General features: G+C 41.8%; 1 protein-coding gene across 1 annotated transcript; it reads right to left on the bottom strand.

Annotated features, from left to right (window-relative positions):
• Positions 1-1,867: 1,867 nt before the first annotated feature.
• On the bottom strand, positions 1,868-17,733 carry ETNPPL (ethanolamine-phosphate phospho-lyase). Its single transcript, XM_004594263.4, has 13 exons — positions 17,641-17,733; positions 15,552-15,670; positions 15,188-15,347; positions 13,037-13,111; positions 11,849-11,939; positions 10,460-10,576; positions 8,162-8,244; positions 7,197-7,422; positions 5,783-5,937; positions 5,090-5,179; positions 4,765-4,895; positions 3,540-3,607; positions 1,868-2,407 (listed from the first exon to the last, which is right to left on the bottom strand). The coding sequence occupies exons 1-13, from the start codon at positions 17,694-17,696 to the stop codon at positions 2,279-2,281; spliced, it is 1,500 nt and encodes a 499-aa protein (XP_004594320.2). The 5' UTR covers positions 17,697-17,733; the 3' UTR covers positions 1,868-2,278.
• Positions 17,734-20,265: the final 2,532 nt, after the last annotated feature.

The following is a 20,265-nucleotide window of genomic DNA, read 5'->3' as shown; positions in this document are numbered from 1 at the left end:
AAGAGCAAGCCAGACAAGGTCTTTTCTTACGGTAAAGAACAAAACACAGTCCTCACACAGTTAACGGCTGCCGTGTTTTGGGCTCCCATGCCAATGTTGTCAAGTTCTTCAAGTCCAGAGGGCCTTAGAGATGCTAACCGGTGTTGAGGGGGACCATTCCATGCTCCAAGAAGAATGGTGCTTTTGAGCCACACTGCACAGGATAACACTGTATTCAGTGCATCTTGCACTGAATAAGATAAGATTAAATAATACCAGGACTAGCTTATATGATTAAATTTTTAACCTAAAGTCTGGCCATAAAAATAATTTCCAATTATTGCCCTTCCCTGGCACTACTGATTCTATAATTTCATTGCTTCTCTTTGGGTCATGTCTTTAATCTCTGTCCATTTCAGTTCTAGATGGTCATGAGTCAGGGCTTCCAACTGATCCCATCGGAAGATATGACCAGGCCTCTGTATCTCAGGGCAAATTATTCCAAAATCAGGTGTCAGCATGCTTGGTTTCTCTTGAACCTCTCTTCTTGCCTTCTAGGCAGGCATCATCTTACCATGTGATTGTGATTGTATGAGCTTTTCTTTGTGTGTGCACAGGGAGTGACAGAGACAGGCAGAAAGGAGGAGTGGTACAACGCTCCCTCAGGGCTTTCTTCTCTCATGAGGACACAAATCCTATTGTCTAAGGCCAGGCTCCACCTATGACCTCATATAATTTTAATTATTTCTTTCTAGACCCTGTCTCCAAAGAGAGCCACATAGGGATTAGGGCTTCAACATATGCATTGGGAAGGGAATACTGCCACGATTCAGTCCATAGCCCTCAGTTGCTTTGACCTTTATGATTTTTCATTTATTTTCATGTTATTTGAGAGACACACAGAAAGAAATACATCTGATCTGCTGGCTCACTTCCTAAACACCTGTGGGAGTCAAGACTGAGTTAGGCTGAAGCTAGCAGACCGGCTGTCAACCCAACTTTCCCATGCAGGTGACAGAGACCCAGGGACTGAGTCATCATCGGCTGCTTCCCAGGAGGTTCTATGATACCAGAGCTGGGGTTCTGGGCAACCAAAGTGAGGGCACAATGCATAGGCATACTTTAAGGAGCAAAAAGCAGCATGCATTTTTATAGCATTTTATGAACTCAAGCAAGAGAAACTCTTTACAATTAATTTCTCCCTCCATTTCTCTGTTAATTGTTATGAACAGGCTATGACAAGATTATGATCTCTTCTACATAAAATGAAAAATCAAAGAGGTAATGTCTACTAGGAAAGCAATAGAGAAAGAATGGAAAACAGGTCAACATTAAAAATCCAGTCTCTTCCAGTTTGGTATGTTAGCCTCTTTGAAATATCTGTGCTAGTGCCACCATAACAGAGACCCACTCCTAGTGTCCTAGGTCTCCTCATTTTTCTTTCACCAGTGTGTGGAGCTAGAAGAGTGTGTGTGTGTGACCTCTGTGTTCTTATTGGAGTGTGTGGAGGAATGTATACAAATGACAAACAAGATGGCCATGACTGCTTCTAAGAGAGAGAGCTTTCTAACTGACAAGTTAGAAACTGACTTGCTGAAGGGCACTCAGTTGTTAGTATGCAGAGCTCCTGCTTTGGCTACTAGCTGTTGTTCCAGAAACATCTTTGTGTGAGTGTTTCTGTAAATGCCTTGTTCTCCATCCCATAGGATGGCGATTAACCACATTTACTGCCAAAGGTGTGAACTGCTCATTCACTTTTTAATATCTGCTACATGTAACTTTTTCGAAGTGATTTTACCACCCTAATATTTAAGTTTTCTTATAAAAGAAGGATAAACACTTTTCTAGTAAATTTTTGATGGATCACTTTTTATTTTTATTGCAGTCCATAAATATGCTTTGACATAACAAATCATTCTACAGTTTGTTTCTTAAGGCATAAAGCCTCAACAATTAAGGAACCTATTACGTGTGACCTTGTCATTTCAAACATGAAAACATAAAGCATAACTACCAACCTGAGTTTGAATTTGCAAGCCTAAATTTCATGGAATAAATTAAGTACCTTCAGAAATCTCCAATAAGAAATTCATAGGCTAGAGACTGAACTAACAATCTTGACATGGGTTGATTATGACTTGGTTTGTTCTTCTGACTCACCAGTTTATTTGCACATCTAAGCTGAATGAAACTTCTGCCTTGGGCCATTAGGGTACAGCAGAGCCATTAACTGACGAGACACCCATGTATACATCATCTGTCCCCCTGGACACTGAGCTGGCTTTGCAGTTCTCCTCTTTCATGTCTTGAGCCGCTTACTGAGCAGAGGACACGTGTCAGTGCACAGCCCATTTCTTTTTCTGCCAGGATTTTCTCTGGAGTCAGCAGTGCTGTTGTCGAGCAATTCCACGTGTGCTCCTTTAGGCACCTGTGGCCAGAAACACAGAAAGCCATGGGTCTCCACTTCGCAATGCACCCAGCCTCTGCAGGCCTTATTTTCCAGAAGAAACAAAATAAAACAACAGCAGAAAACCATAGGGAAAATCAAAACAACACGAACTAGTACTATAATACTGGTGGCTGTTTCTGTCTAACCCCCTTATTAATATCTTCCATATACATTTAAAATGTGATGTCAGTGAACCGTGCCACTCTGGCTAACTCGAGAGCGTGAGTGGGTGGGTGACTTTTTTTGTTGTGTAAGACCGTTTCCAATGTGTGGTGATTCTGCTGTGGCCTTCACAATCTACCCTTGGACATCAGACAATACTGGATTTCTAGACTTGGTTTGTGTCATGGAAAATGCAGAAGTGGACTTGTTAGCAAATCAGTTGCTCTCAAACAGCCTGGTGTTTTCAAATCACGGAAAGCATTTCTTGGCTGCCCTGAATGTGCCAGGAGTCGCTCAGCACAGAGTGTTCCTTTACGCATGTCAGTCATAAACAAACACAAAATTATGCAACAAAGCCACTCCAGTTTTTGGTTTTCTGGTTCCTGTCCCCAGGGCACTCTTTCAGACACCCCGAGCCGCTCAGGGAGAGAGTGGGAAAGACTGTCTGCGGGAAGCACATCAAATGCAGAAACTAGGCCACCCCTTGCCAGAAGGTTCCCAGGCCCCAGCTGGCTTTGGAAGCTTACATTTCAGTTCATCCGGGAGCCCAGCTTTAGCAGTTTGGATCCACATTTGTAATACTTCCGCCAGGAGTAAGAGCCATGTGCAGCAATCAGAGGCAGTGTCAGGTGGCCTCAGTGCAGAAAAGCAGGAGTCCACACTGCCGTTACTGTCTCTCTACAGCCCAAGCCCTGAAGGCAGGCCAGGGGAGATCCTACTGCCATGGCCATAACCTTGTAACATGGCCCTTCACCAGTTTCCTTCTCCTGTGCCAAGACATAGCTTTGAAAAGCGAATGCTGCACTCAAATTTTCCATCATAAACCAACCCTGAGATAGGATGGTTTTGTCCCAGTGGTTACTCAACTCTTTTTTAAAATTTGCATTTCTTTTTCTAAATCCCCAAAGTTTTAAGCAACTTCTCTTCAAATAAAGGAGCTGGCTCTCACCTTTGCTGTGCACGGAGCTGTTGCAGAGACCGCACTCTCAGTTTTGGCTCCCAAGGCTTCCTCTAAAGCTACATCAAAAAAAGATACAAGGGGAAAAGACTGAATGAAATAAAAATCTTTAACAAGCCCTTTTATGGGTGTTTATAAGGATGCCCTCAATGAAGAATAAAGAAATGAATATAGTACATTTACAATGTGCCACTATTAAAATGGCTGCTTTTAAACCTTGATTGCAGTAATTCAGCACTATCACTTACAGGACCACTCTACCTGTTTTACCTGTGTTCCACATCACTCAGTAACATTTTGCTAGTGATCACAACCGCTCTTGGAGCTGACCAAGTCTCACAGTGACAGATCGTCCCAGCCTACACTCTCTCCTGCACCTAGCCCCAGGACCAGAGGACACCCAGCTCACCAAGTTTGGGTGTGAACAAAAAAGTGATCCTTTGGTGTTTAGCTTAGGCTAACTTTCAAGTCCACATGCATGAAGCATGTTCATTCTTGACTTAGCAGTCTGTCCTAACCTCTCAAATTTCAGAAGCAAATAGAGAAGTTGAATCTTAAAAACAAAACTAAAGCCACAACAAAAATGACCTCACACTTCAAGAGTGTTTTATGTCTTTCAATGTGATTTTATGATTTGAATTTACTTTATGGCTCCATTTACATTTATGCCAAAAGCCCAAATTAACCTGATTGTATAATATAAACAAAAGATAAATTCCCATGGCAGTCTATAATTCTGAATGACATGGTCATGCAAAATTAAGTCGTACTAAAACAAAGATGTTCTAATAATAATTTTAAAATTATTTAAAAGAGAAAGTAATCAGTTAAAATGAAAAGTAAAGAAATATGGAAAATTGTTAACCAATAGCTGATAGTTTTTTAAACAATGTGCCCTAATGAAAAAAAAAAGCCAAAATGCTACACACTACAGTAATTTTGTAGTTTAGGGAAAAGCTTCCTACTTATTCTGAAGCAAAGGCAGATGAAAAAGGTTGAGCTGTGCTATTTCAGTGAGAATTCAGATTTGGAGTTGCATAAATACAAACAGAAAATCTCAATTAACGAAGAATCTTTTTGTCTCTTCTTAACTCTATAACATACATTTATGTCTTGTCCTGCATCGCTTCGATCACGAACGACAAGGTGCAAGGGCCATGCTTGACCAGAACCAGGAAGTGTAGGGGAGGGGCAAAGAGAAGAGCTGGGATCCAACCTGTTAAGATCCCATCAAGCTCATTCACCATAAACTTTGAATCTTCTTCGGTGAAGCACATGGGTGGTTTTATTTTCAGCACGTTTCTGTGAGGTCCGTCAGCACTGAGAAGCACTCCTTTTTCCTTCATCCTAATTGGTTCAGAAAATACACAAGACTGGTGTGATCATGGAGAAGTTAAGCAAATAATATTAAAGATGCCAGATTGAAAGTTTGCATTTGTCTTAAATTTTCTTCTTTAGGAGGGTGTGGAGGAAGTAAACAAGCTTCCAGGTGCGCAGGTATCTTGGAGCCGAGACACGTAAGGGGTTGGGGATGGACGTACTTGTAGATGATGTGCTGAGCTTCAGCTGTAGCGGGGGTCCTTTTCAAAGGGTCCGTCACTAAGTCAATCCCAATAAAAAGTCCAGCACCCCTGAGGGAGGCAGGAAAGAAAACCAGACATACACTGTGAAACACTGCATTGTCACAGAAAGTCATCACCTCTCCAAACTTCGATTTCAGGTGCAAGGTAATGCCTATTAAAGGTAATTGTTATTGACTCTAACCCAAGCTATCTATTTATACAATGTTCCTAGTTGTATCAACCCTTTGAAAGAAGTTTCTGTCCATTTTAAAAAATGACTTAATTGTAATATTATCTTTCACGCTCCTTAGGGTGTTAGTAGTTGCTAATATTCATATAACTCTGAAAAATATCTAGCTTCTCAGAGTAGTATCTTAAATACTTTTCAGTAGATAATTTAGCACTAATTTCAGTTTCTTTCACCTCTTGGGTTTGAAATTATCCTAGCTTTACTGGAAAAGGCAAAGCATAGGCTCAGGAACGATACATGTCCAAATGTTAACAGTAATAATGACAGCTGGATTCTGAATTAAGGATAATTTTTTCCTTGCTTTTTAAATGTTTTCTGCACTTGCTTTTATGCACTTTGTCTTAGATTTATAAGATAACATACAAGCTATCTTCATATTGGGCAAAAGGATAAATTCTATGATGACTACATGATAAACATACCTAACATCGCCTATCAGAGTGTGTTTAGCCTTCTGTTTATTTAGTAACTCAGTAAGATAATTCCCTACTCTCAGGGCATTTCCTTGAAGGTCTTCAGTTTCAATTATATCCAGGACAGCCAAACCAACTGCACAAGACACTGGATTTCCTCCATACTGCAAAAAGATAAACGAGAATTAGTGGTATTGCTTCATTCGTGAGAAATCTGGCTCTTATGTACATATGCGAAGGAACAGTTTCAATCAAATATTCTCTTATTTGCTTCTTAGAGTTACAGGAAAACACCATTATATTCATGCAGGATTGAGTGACACTTCGTTGAAAATTATATTCTCCATGCTACATTATGGGGATGAAGAGCTATTGAGGAGTTTATTGGTTCATTCAAACAAAAAACAGAAATTATATTGGGAAACAGACTTCTGAGTGTAATTCAGTGAGGAAAAAAAGGGTATTTGCCCTTGAAGAACTGTGTTACACAGCCAAGAAACAACATTTTCAAATAACTTACAGCCTCATCTTTGAGTGCGTCCTTTAGTTGTAACAAGTGCTTTCTTTTTTTTTTTTTAAGATTTATTCATTTTTTTTTTATTACAGCCAGATATACACAGAGGAGAGACAGAGAGGAAGATCCTCCGCCCGATAATCCACTCCCCAAGTGAGCCGCAACGGACCGACGCGCCGATCCGATGCCGGGAACCAGAAACCTCCTCCGGGTCTCCCACGTGGGTGCAGTGTCCCAATGCATTGGGCCGTCCTCAACTGCCCTCCCAGGCCACAAGCAGGGAGCTGGATGGGAAGTGGAGCTGCCAGGACCAGAACCGGCGCCCATATAGGATCCCGGTGGTTTCAAGGCGAGGACTTTAGCCGCTAGGCCACGCCGCTGGGCCCAACAAGTGCTTTCTTAAACACTGCACAAACAATAATAATTTCTCTAAGCTTAAAGATTATGACATTTGAGTGTAAAACAAAGGAAATAGAAGTTCCCAAACATTAAAAAATCTGTTATCTTTTATTATATCTTCATCTTTTATAATATTATAATTTATGTAACATTTACCACACTAATTAAGTTAGACACTTTAAAAGTGTTTTGAAGATATGATACAAAACAAACAAAATCATGTCAAATATTATAAAAATATCATAACATTTAGAATAAAGCAGGGCAGCCACCTATCTTTGGAAGAATTAGTGAGACTGTTTTGGGAAAGAGGAAAGATACACAAAGGAAAAATAATAGAAGAATCCATCATTATGCCTGGCAGAATTAGCATTCGGTTGAATCCAAATTTGGTGAGGCTCCTAGGATGATAGCTGGTACACTGACCTGTATTCTCAATTACATTAGCAAGAAGGTAGGAATGTGAGTTATTTTACCCTGTTATTAGTAAAGTTGGAGATGGAAATTTACCGTATTAAAATACTCCATCCCAGAGTTGCTGAAGGCTTCTGCAATTTCTCTGGTTGTCACCACACATGCCATCGGGTGGCCATTGCCCATTGGTTTTCCCATGGTGACAATGTCTGGAACAAAGTCTTCACCATGCATTTGGAAGCTCCAGAAGTGTTTCCCAACGCGGCCAAAGCCTACCTGAACTTCATCAGCTATAAACACTCCCCCTACTTCGTGTACATATCTGAAAAGAAAGAAGCAAGCTAATGTCTTCAGGTTGTTGAGAATTCCCATACCCACCCACAGAGAGACAAAAGAAAAAAAATATTGTCAGCCCAAACCTTAATCTCTCTTAGAAACATTTCTGGACTCAAACCCCCCACAGAGATGTAACAACTTTGCAATATAATCACATAATTTCCAGATAAAACAACAGTGGGGTTTTCAAAAGGTTCATGGAAAATGTATCTTACGGAATAAATATGCAAGAATTTAAAAATGCTTTTGTACAAAAAGAAGCTTATCTTTTAATTTGATTTTTTAGTAAGTTTTGGGAGTGCTCTTATGTGCTACATGATCTGAGTTTGTGTTGCTTAAAGTAAATTATGTTGCAGAATTTTAAAAGTGGAAAGAGAAAGAAATATACAAGTAGTTTTTAAAAGCAGGATTTATCACCAAATTTTTAAAACATGGATAAGGCTGGGAGGCTTGAGCACCAGCCAGTAAGACAAGGGGCTGAGCTGGGCACGGCAGCAGAGTTCTGGAGGTGTCCCTGGGTCAATCCTTTACATGTGAGGACTTTTTGATGGCTGATCTTAAGGAAGGCTGAAGAAGCATCCCAGAGTCTTGGGATGGCAGACACTCAGGGGCAGATATTGATCAGCTAGTCTGGAAATACTCCAATATTTTAGCAAGTAGTATGGCCCTACAGAATAGCCACAGTGCCCTGAGTTTGACCAAGGAGGCCCATGTCAAGTACATACTCTGCCACTTTCTGGAAGTAGCCTGCTGGAGGAATTATTTGTCCGCCACAACTCTGCATGGACTCAGCAATAAAGGCAGCAATCTACACAAGAGAAGATGGGGTCAAAGTCTATTAGGTCCCCCTCCTCCCCTCTAGAAAAGAGGATTTCTTACAGAACAGGTTATTTTTTAAATGATGAGGAAGTAGCAAGTAGGTCATTTCATTAAGCAGAAAAGAGACGATGTTGATGTTGGAAAAGCAATGGACTTAAAGCATTGGTTCTGCACTCCTATGATGTGAATGAAGTTATCATGAGAAATGGTGGAGATGAGAGAGTGACTTCCATTTCTCCACATTTAAATACAATGGTTTCATTAGGATGAACTCAGTAAGATTGATGTTTTGATCAATCTTTGATATGACTCTCTAAAAATGTCGCAGTTTCAAAGTAACCAGGTTCACCACCGTGTTTGCTTTTCCAACTAGATGAAACAGGACTGACCAAGGCTGAAATTTGCACCCAGGAAATGGGAAGGTAAGTGATTGTGGCCACACATTCTGGTTACTGTGTTATGGCCTGAAAAAGGCTTAATGTAACAATTAGGCAATTCACAATAGGAACTACAGATGAAGTGCTCTAGAGACTAATAAAGAAGAAGTAGGAAAGAAGTAAAAATGAACCAAGAAGAGAAAACACAAGAAGAGAATGAAATAAATCAAGAAAACCAAGGTTGAGTTTAGACAACTCTTCGATAACTATTATCTTCGGCTAGATTCTTCTGGTTCTTTTTTTTTTTTTTTTTAAAGATTTTATTATTATTGGAAAGCCGGATATACAGAGAGGAGGAGAGACAGAGAGGAAGATCTTCCATCCGATGTTTCACTCCCCAAGTGAGCTGCAACGGGCCGGTGCGTGCCAATTTGATGCCGGGAACCAGGAACCTCTTCCAGGTCTCCCAAGCGGGTGCAGGGTCCCAAGGCTTTGGGCCGTCCTTGACTGCTTTCCCAGGCCACAAGCAGGGAGCTGGATGGGAAGTGGAGCTGCCGGGATTAGAACCGGCGCCCGTATGGGATCCTGGGGCTTTCAAGGCGAGGACTTTAGCCATTAGGCCATGCCGCCGGGCCCTAGATTCTTCTGTTTTAAATTGAGTTCCTTCGCTATGCAATCAAGCCAACAGGCATAAGAAATTCCTGTCCCCAAATTCAATGACTTTACACATCCAACTAATATTCATGGGCACTCGTATTTTCCTTAGTGCTTAACTATCAGCCTGGTAACATCAAGCCAATAACACCTGTTGGTGAATGCTGTTAGTTACCCAAATTTCCTTTCAGCAGCAAATACGATCTTGTTCATGTCAATGTTTCCCTGCAAGCACTATCTAAAGAGATGCACGTTATATTTGAAGAGGAGGTACATGAAGGGACTTCCTTCACAACAGGGACAGCCACTTGCACAGAGATATCGCCTAAGAAGATACAGAAAAAAAGAATGGCATGGCAAGATAAGGAAGAAACAATTAAAAATGTGAATATTTTGTCATGAAGATAAAAATATTTAAATCAACTGGCAAAAGCAAAATTTTTACTTTAAGATTTTGTTTTCTGACCTTCTTCCCACTCCACCCAGTGTCCATGTTATAAGCCAGTTGAAAGGCAAACTATAGTCACTTGCATTAAAAATCTATATAAGCCGTCCCCAAGTAGGATAAGGACTGAAAATTAAACTCAAGACAGTCAGGTGAAAACTGAGAAAACATAAATCCCTTTTTTCTGCTGTCAGGGATTCTGCTTCTTGTCTTTGAAGTTCACATCTGGGTTGGGAGGATATTTTTTTGCCTTGGCTTGTGCAGGTGCAGACCAGCCTCAGCCTCCATGGCTTAAGGAAGATGTAAACCAGCTCAAGGGATATACTGTATGTAAGTCACATGTGGCGCTGCTATGCCAGTTCTATTCTGTTTCCTTGCTAACCACTCACGTTGTTCTGGATTGCAGCAGCCAGTCTCAGAATTATCAACACTTTTAATTCTCTCTTCCCTTATCCTTCTGTACCAGACCTTGCATGCCACCGAAGAGGTCAGAATTAGGCCACATGTTCTGCAACGGGCATAGCGATTGCCTTTCCAGGATAAATGAAAGTCAACAGTCTTGCAAGAGGCATGGATGTAATAATGCACTTCTTGAAATAGGAACCAAGTGAAAATGTAACCAGAGAGCAACAGAAAGGACATTTAGATCTAATCCTTTTTCTATCTCCCCATGAGTAACAACAGTTTCAATTCATTTCATGAAAACTGTTGTTTCTCAAAATACAAACCTTCCTTCCCTGGGCATGAGCTTTTTCAATAACGTTCTTCACTTCAGCTGCGTAGGCACTGGCGGGGTCTGCGTGGCTTTCTCTGTACGCTCCTCTGTAAGTATCTGGAGTCGGCACCTGAAAACATCCAATGAAACAGCTTCTCATCACTTGTCTCTTAGACAGACTTTGTAGAAAGACATTAACCTACAAAGGCCAGTTAGAAAGGAGATTGCCATGGATTTATTATTTTTCCCTTAATACTTCTGAATTGGGTAAAGAGCTGAGAGCTTTGAATTTTCAGTAGGAGCCAGAATATGGTCCCAGATCCTTATAAATCCAGACTGTGGCCCTATTCACAGAAATAGCAAGTCCCTGTGATCACATTATTTGAAAAGATGAATGAATGGAAACTGTGATTATTCATTATATTACAAACTCTAATCACTCAAAAATGAAAGAATGTCATGAGAAAGAAAAGAAAGAGAGAGAAAAGAAATAGAGAGAGAGAAAGAAGGGAGGAAAGGAAGAAGGAAGGGAAGGAAGGAAGGAAGCAAAAAAGTGTTTTTTGGCATTGACTCCAGAGCAAATCTTGGGAGAAGGTGTTACTTTTCAAAAAGAATCTTTTTTCGAAGCTTTAGTTTACTTACTTGAAAAGCAATGACAATGAGGGAGGGAGAAATATATATGTATGTGGAGAGAAAGAGAGAGAATGAATGTTCCATCCACTGGTTCAGTCTTTAAATGGCCAGGAAGGTTAGTATGGTTCAGGTGAAGCCAGAAGCTTCATGTGGAGGGAGGGTCCCAAGCACTTGGGTTGTCTTCTGTTGCTTTCCCAGTAGCATTAACAGCGTTGCAAGTGGAGTAACTGGGACACGAATCAATGCTCATATGTGATGCCAGCATTGCAGATAGCAGCATAACCTGTTATACCCCAATGATAGCCCTTGATAATTCTCTTAAGAAAGTCTACTAGGTCTCGATTAATATAAACACACCAAAAGAATTTCAGTGTTTCAGGCACTTAGTTAATTTTTTTTGTTTTACTTAATAAATCATTAATAAGTTTAGTGAAGAACAATCAAAAATTTTTAATCTAGTTGTATATACACTATTCAATTCTAATAGATATCAGTATAGAAAAATCTGATTGAGGACCAAGGAACAAGACAAAGACATGGTATCAAAAATGGCATACACTACTGCTCTTCTAATTTGCCTACTGCAATACTTCTCAATTTCTAAGTTACATTCCTTCTCTGTCTAGCTCTTTGAATTTAGCAAATCAACATAACTGCTTTATATTATGGGTTTTTTCTTGTTTTCATTTTGATGAAAGTGTTGAGTTGGCTGACTACTAGGTGTCCCTCTAGGACTAACATCCTGATTCCGTGATCCTAAGGTACTCACCACATGCACAAATTCCTTCTTGTCATCTTTGCCCTTCCGAAATTTGTATGGACTGATCTCAATTAAAGATGATAAGTGACCATGGTAAGCACTGAAAAGAAAGAACAAAAATCATTCTAAGAAATAGGGTTTTCAACTAAAAAAAAAATACCCATATGTGTTCACCCAGAGAAACCTGTACATTGGTGCCAGGCTTAGATTATTTTTATGGGAAGACTGGCCATTTAATGTGTCTATTTCTCCCTATACATGTAATAAGATACATGGGAAGTCAAATATGTGTCCTCACAATTAATTTTCAGTAGGGAAAAAAACCTTGAACTTCTTTGGATTATATTATTAAATCATATCATCTATATGTGGAAAATATTTTCCATCTTTTCATGTGAAACTTTACACATATGCATTTTCCAAATGTATTTGATGTTTACATTTTAATAAATTTTACAAAATCACTTTTTATCAGGACACTATGCACATGTTTCGGATTGGGATGATTTCCAAAGAGCATCCAGTTGCAAAAAGCAGTTGGGAAGCAGCAGGAGGCTCTTTGGCAAGAAGTCAGCGACCAGCACTTAACTAGTGGTTAAGATACCTGTGAAGGTGCCTGCAGCCATGTCAGGGTGTGCAGGATCAAACCCTGGCTATGGTCCCAATTTAGCTTCCTGCTAACGTGCACTCTGGAAGGTTCAAGTACTTGCGTTCCTGCTGCCCACATGGGGTATTCTGACAGAGCTGCAGTCTCCTGGTTTCAGCCCTGCTCTGCCTTGACTGTCTTCAGCAACTGGGCAATAAACTAACAGATGAGGAATATTTGTCTCTCAAATAAATAAAATACTTAAAACAATTCATTATGGTGGATAATGACAATAGTAAGTGAATACTAAAATTTTTGAGAATTTTTATTTTGACAAAAGATTGAGTTCCTTTAGGTAGTGGTTTAAGATAGCTAATTGAAGAGTACTCCCTGATTCATGTGAGGCTCACAGAACTCTAGCCACCCTAGTACCCAGCACAGTTTCCTACTTGCAGGTACTAAGAAGAAGTAAGTAGTCTCCAAATTTAAGCTGGCCTTGGTAGCTTAATACAGAATCTTAAAAGTATTGTTCCATATATCCACCCTGCTAAACATGCACTTATGGTATTAATATGGGTAGGACACACACATCTGTCTCATCCAAGACTTACTGGTCAAGAGTGATCACATCTTGGTGGCCTCTGAACTGCCGAGCCAAGCGTAAGGCTAAGTCATTAGCTTCTGATCTGTTAGGATGACACAGTACAGAGAGGGGACATCATTTCTTTGTGAATTATTTCAAAATGTTAATTAGCGAAGTTGGAAGCTTCATTTCGTAAGAAGTTTATAAAGTTGTAGGTTGAAGTCCTCTTGTTCCCTTCAATCTTGCCCAACCCCTACTCTTACTTCACCCTTCTCATACAAGTTCTCCAGCTGTTTTTTAGTAAAGACAGACACCTGCAGAAATGAAGAAATGAAGTACATGATAATACAAATACAGCATGAAAATAAAAGGAAATGAAGTTGCCTTTACTAATTTGCCTAGTATAGCCACATCGACAGGAGGCCGCCAACTCTGAGGACACGAAAAAATCTGCATTAAACCTGAACTGTACTGGAAGAAAGGCAGCCAAAATTGACTGCTTAGCTGCCAAACTGTATTGTATTCATTTTTTTATTTGTTTGTTTGTTTATTTATTTTTATTGGAAATAAGATTTATGAGACAAGGAGAGACAAAGATCTTCTTTCTGCTGGTTCACTCCTCAAGCAGCCTCAAAGGCTGGAGCTGAGCCTAACGAAAACTAGCAGGCAGGAGTTTCCTCTGGGTCTCCCACATGGGTGCCGTCCTCTACTACTTTCCCAGGCCACAAGCAGGGAGCTGGATGGGAAGTGGAGTAGTTGGGATATGAACTAGCGCCTGATCAGATCCTGGCATATGCAAGGCAAGGACTTAGCCACTAAGCTACCACCTTGGGTCCTGTTATATTGATCTTAACATTTAGTTTCCTTATCTATCTGCTAAAGATCCCATTTTTCCACCTAGTCCAGAGTCTAAGTATGCTTCCCCCTCACAGAGGAAAACAGAGTTACTGGTGGAGTGCTAGCTATTGGCTAGATAGCATACGTACCTGTGTGTGTTCCCACAGCAGCTCTGCAAGGCAAGTATTGCCACCTCCTTCTCGTGGGTGAACAAACAGCTTCATAGAGGTTAGGTAATCTTAGTATGGTCCCTATAGCCAGGAGTTACACTGCAATCTGTCTAACTTCAAGGCTCTTCTTTGTTTTTTGGATGTGCCCTGTCATATCCAATTTGGAGGCAGTGCTTTGGGTACTAATCACTTTCTGACTGAATGGGATACTTTTTGAAATGAGAAGTCAAGATTATTCTGAGGAGATGAATTTTTTTCTTGATATTGGATATATATGAAATTACTTGCTGATCATTCAAGATTCCCAACTTAAAAATTAGTCTGCTATAGATTTACTGAATTTTGAGTGCTTCCTGTTGTTGCCTTCGTAAGACCAGATCAAGTGATTCTGAGGGGGTCTTATCCATGGATGGAAAGTTCCCCATTTCTGCTTTATAATGTCAGAGAAAAGGTCTCCCAAAAGTTTTACAAAGAAAAAAAAATTGTCCGGTTTCAAATTTGTTTCCAAAATATCTTACTGAAGAGTGAATAACAATAATACAATCAAATATTTACAAAATTTCTAACAGTTAATTTTAATGCCTGTTTATTGGAAGGTCTGGGTTCAAGTTCCAGCTCTATTCCTGTTCCAGTTTCCTGCTAAGGCACACCCTGGGAGGCAGCAGGTGATGGTGCATGCTCCTGGCTCCCTAACACATTCATGCCAGACCCACGTTGAGTTCTGATCAGCTGACTTTGGCCTTGCCTAGTGCCAGCTGTTTCAGGTATTTGGGGAGTAAACTAGCAAATAAAAGATTGGATTGATCTCTATGTCTTGTCTCTTCTTCTCTTTGTCTATTAAAAAAAATATTTTAAGTTGTTGCTTATTTGTTAGAGTCGTCTCTTTGCAAAAATCTCTCATTCATGTTGTGCAAGGACTATCTAGGGCCTGTCAGTTCTCTGTTAGTTCCTCTACAGTCTGAAGAGGGTAACTTTTTTTTTTTTTGGATCAGTTGGTTCAGAGTCATGTAATAGAACAGCAGATCGAGAATGGTCAGGTCCTAATTTGGTGTGGTTATTCACAGAATGGCAAGAATCACATCTATGCTCCCCCAGAAATAAATACATAAAAGGGGAGAGACAGAGGACAGAGTTCAGTTGGAATGGGAGCCCTGTTAAAATCCAAAACCTACCCTGAATTTGTGAAATAACAAACGGAGAGTCTGGCCGGCAGGGTAGCTGTAAGGCGCTTGGCATACTCCACGATGTTGTCATGGAGGAACCGAGAATTTGTGTTGAGCAGTTCCATCTGCTTCAGGGCGGCTCTGACCACCTCGGGGTGACAGTGCCCCACTGAAATTCAGGAGACAAAAAGCCCAAAACAAGTTACAATTCTAAGTACCTGGGAAGTGAGAGTCCAGAAACAAGAAAAAAAAAAAGTTGAGTTCTTTTCCATGCTTTTCCCTCACCCCCCCGCAAACTCCCTGTTAGAATTGCCGGTAAAGGATCTGCGGCTACTGTGATCCTCCACCAACATCGCCTTCCGAGGGTACTTACCGTGGGCGACATTGTTGATGCAGTCCAAGAACTGCTGGCCCTTTTCGTCATACATGTACTGCCTCTGGGCTCGCACTATTTTGATGGGATCCGCAGCAAAGAAAACTTTGCAGGAAGGCCTAAGGAGAATCAGAGGAAACACTGGTCTTGCAGGACGGCACTGTGTTTTCCCTTCTCAATGAAGGTCATCATCAGTGGAAAATCACAGCGGTACAGAGGGGAGGAGAAAACACATGGCCTTTTTTTTCTACTTCACATTGTCCTGGAACATTTTACCTCAACCTCCTTTTCATGACACTGCTACAAGTTTGTTCATATTTGTGCATTTGTTACATTAAATTTGCTGAGATTTGACAGTTTTGTTTAGAGATCATTGAATTAAACTGCTGACAGCTCTGATCACTCAAACCAAGAATTAATTTTCCCTTGTGGAACTTTTATTCTATGAGAAAAAAAATTTTTAAGGCTTATTTTGTGTCAGAAACTGTTATGTATTTTACAAATATGATCTCATTTCATGTTCCAACAATCCTACCAGATAGGAATTAACACAACTCTCTCATTATGGATGATAAAGGAGAGGCAAAGAAAAACTAAGTGAGTTGATTAAGGTTACACAGCCAATGGAAAAAAACATAATTTAAACGCAAAGTTGTTATGCACAATCCAGAGTTATGCATAATAAGAAAGTGTTTCCTTTCTCTCTGTCCTCCTTTTTTAAGGACTTATTTTATTTTTGTTTGAAAGGCAGAGTTAGATAACGAGAGAGAGAGAGAGAGAGATCTTACATCTGCTGGTTATGTCTGGCCACATTAGCCAGAGTTGAGCCCATTGAAAGCCAGGAGCCAGGAACTTCCTCCAGGTCTCTGACATGAGTGCAGGGTCAAGCATTTGGGTCATCTTCTGCTTCTTTCCCAGGTTATAAATAGGAAACTGGATCAGAAGTGGAGTAGCCAGGACTTGAACCCATATGAGATGACACTTTCCCCCCTTCTTATCTAACACGTTAAGAAATAAGCATCCAGAATCTGCTGGCAACAACAGGATACTGGACTCTCTACCATTATCTATACTTGCAATGTCATGATATACCTAAATAGCAGAATGATGGACCTGTGACTCTTGTTGAAGTAGTGTTGTAATAATATGGGAGAAAACAGTGAGGGGGAGGAGGAATGGGGAACCTCTGAGCTTATTGAACTGTATGATGAGAAATAAAAAACAAATAAGCAGCCCTAAATACCAAGTACAAATAAATTAAATAGTGTGAAGATATTACAGGAGCTCATTTTTATTCTCATGTCATTTTCATTCTCCTGTATCTACGGTTTTCCATTTTTCAAAAGTTTACTTATTTGAAAGGCAGAGTAGATATATATCAATATATCTAAATTATCTATCCATCCATCTATCTATCACCTAGGCAGTGATTCCCAGCCAGGACCAGTGCCTAGGCTGGTGATGTGAGCGCCTCAGTGCACGATCATGTGGTCTGTGGCAAGGCAGAACACAGCAGGTCAGAATCCAAGTGAAGGAACGAATTGGGAGACCTGGGTGCGGACAGGGCTTCTCCAACCGAAGGAGGTTTCTGGCATACTAACCCTTCCTTTCCCACTCAAGCAAGCAAGCCCAAAAGATTCACTTTGGGCAGAAATAAATAAATAATCAGAATTTGTTTGTATTCAGAGTCAAGTGGGGGGATGTGAGTTCAGTTTCTTAAAACTTTCAAGTTGGTGGCAGACGCTCGTTTCCTCTCCCCCCACCCGCCCTCCCAGCCTCCACCTTGTCCCCCTAAGAGCCCAGTCCCGTCAGGACCCCCAGCCTGCCTGCAGCCCCAGCTTGGCCACCGGGTGCTGAGCGCTCCACTGCGAGGGCGCGAGCCGGCCTGCAGCAGGTGCACCTCTGCGCGCCCACCGGACCCGGGCACTGCAGCGCGGCCGCGCGCGCATGCGTCGCAGCCACGCTCGCTGTGCCTGGGCGCGTGGGTCAGCGCTCGCTCGCAGGCTCCCTCTCCCACTCCAGCTCCCCGCCCTCGGCTCGGCCTGGGGCTGCCTCTCTGCTGCATGTCTGCGGACTGGGGCGACCTTACCCGATGTGCTTCCACCTCAGCGCCAGGGTGTCCGGCTTGCAGTACAGCTCGCACATAGTGGAAGGTCACCCCTTTCTGCTCAGTGAACTTCTTTCCCGGGCCTGGGAGTAGCTTCAGCAGCGCAGCCTTCCTTTAGTTATCCCTGCCTGGGCTCGGGAGGTCGCCGGTGGAATTAACCTTTAAAGTCTAAGTTCATTTCCCTTTAAAGTGTCGTCCTGCCTGTGCCCTTGGCCAAGTCCCTCCCTTCTACTCCCCTCCTCCGCCTGTTGCCTGCTTGGCAGGTCGCTGGGCTAGCCACTCACTTACCACAACCCCCGCCCCAGGCTGACTGGCTCTGGGCCCTGCCCTGTCGTGCCCACTGCCCCTCCTCATCCCCTGTCTCTTTCAGCTGGCCTTTTGTTTTCCCACTGACCTCTCCTGGTCATGGCCCTGTCCCTCCTCTGCCTGTGAATTCCTTCTTCCCACTTCACTTTGCGCTCCTTCTGGGGGTGGGGATGGGGGGGGGGAGGGTTCTTTTTCATGTAAACATTTAAAGAAGCACTCCCTTGGAGATAGCAAGACTACAATTTTCTCCACTCCAACGCTGCCCGGAGTCCAATAATAACCTGTCATTTACTCCACACAAGTAGCAAGTCACGTGAGAGATAACCAGGACTCAGCCTGTTATCCCAGTTGAGAGTGATGTATACAGTGTTTCTTTCAAACATCTACTTTAACAATAATTACAGTCCTCGTTTCTCTAGCTGTGCAGATTGCAAAGCATATTCTTTTATCTTATCTTCCTTCAAGCTTCAAAACAACGCCCGAGCCATAAGCATGAGAGCTGCTACCCTTTTTAAGATATGGGGAAGGGGAGGTCATTCTGTTGCTAGTAAAGAACCGCAGTATCAAAATCCCAACCATTTGTTCATGGCTCATTGCTGCTAAGAAACTGTATGAGCTTGCAGGCTAAACGGCCTATGTGACCTTTAGCACTAATGGGTCCCAATTCTTACGAATCAAGGCCCACCCAAGTCTGGTTATCCCACAGGTGGCTCCAAGTAATTAAGTGGGTGCTTCCCTTAGTTGCTGGAGACATGGGCTGTCCAGCCGAGATAGGTCAGGAATGTATGTTATTCCCCCTCATCTTGCAGACTATTGTGAATTTCCCCCTTTAAAGCTATTGTGGACTGCCCCTATAAAAATCCTATGGATGTGCTGTTCGGAACCACACTCCTAGGAAGGGGTGTTGGTTCTGGCCAGTGGGTTGACCATTCTGACAGCCAGCTGGCTGCTCTCAACCAAGAACCCAGGCTTGGATGTACTGAGCTTCAATAAATCATCCTTGTGCACTTGGATCAACTTCAGACTCCTGCTGATTTCTGGGGATCTCAAAATCTGGGCACAACAAGCAGGGGCTCATCCGGCATCCCCAAAAGCATCAGGACTCCCCTGGAGGAGCATGTGTGGTAAGTCTCACCTCAATTCTTTGCCAGCTAATTGTTTCATCTTGTTTTTCTTCTGTTTTTGTTTTCGGCTGATTTTGGGGTATTTTTGCACCAGTGAGGGGGCAGGAAGCTCCCAATGTGTCACGTGTTTTCACCTAAGGAGTGGGCACGTCCCCTCTGGTTGATTTTCTTTTATTGGTTTGTGCTTGTCTTGTCCTTAAATTGTCGTGTGTTCTGTGTTTGCAACTAAAGGTTAAACATTAAATTGGATAGCTGAATTAGGTGCTAAATTTTGAACCTTGAGGGACTGTGAGGGAGCCCCTTGTCTAGAATTGGTTTGAGCCTACCAGGGCACCCCTAAGTTTTAGTGGGGACAGTGGCAGAAGGTCCCCATCCCAAACTCTCTGAATGGACAGAGTGGGGACAACGTTCGAGAGTCCCTGGGAAGTAGTCCCCTGAGTGTGAGGTGTTCCGGAACAAGAAACCAAGAGCTGACATAAGCCTAGGTGGACGCACTGGTATTGGCTAGTCAGCTGGGATCTTTTAGATGATGGCCAGGGTCCCAGGAAGTGATGCTTCCCAGGGGGCAAGCTAAAGATCTGAAACAGGGTCCTTGCCTTTGTTCCAAATGTTGGATTAAATAGTTTGGTTTATTATCGTTGAGGTGTTCTTGTTTTGAATTGGGTGCATGTGTGACTGACTGACAGATGCGATGGGATAGACCATGACTACCCCCCTTTCTCTCCTGGTAAACAAGTTTAGAGAGGTCTAACTTATCTAACAGGACCTGGCCAGACCAGACTTTCAACCCCCGCTGGGGAAAGGTTTGTATAACGTTTTCTTGCTGTTTGGTCATCATTTTTTAGTGTTATCCTAGCACTGATCAGATCTAACATACAGTATTTGTTAACATGTTCAGTTAAATGTTAGATGAACTTTTTGTTTAACTCATTTAGACCTCTAAATTCTTCAAAGTCCTAAAACCAAGTCTCAGCTCTTTGAAAGTTCTAGTAGGATTCCTGGAACTCTCAAAGATTGAGACAAAATTTGTATAATATAATTGTCATTTAAATTTTTGGATTATAATCTCACAATATTATAAAATTTTGCTAAATTTGTTGTGTCATATATGCTATTAAAGCAAATGAGTATTTATGCTCATTGGTCGAAGTGTTGCCTAATCATGAAATTGGTCCAG

The sequence above is a fragment of the Ochotona princeps genome, chromosome 7, assembly GCF_030435755.1.
Source record: "Ochotona princeps isolate mOchPri1 chromosome 7, mOchPri1.hap1, whole genome shotgun sequence".
NCBI classification, from domain to species: Eukaryota; Metazoa; Chordata; class Mammalia; order Lagomorpha; family Ochotonidae; genus Ochotona; species Ochotona princeps.
This window is presented reverse-complemented; position numbering and strand designations above follow the sequence as displayed.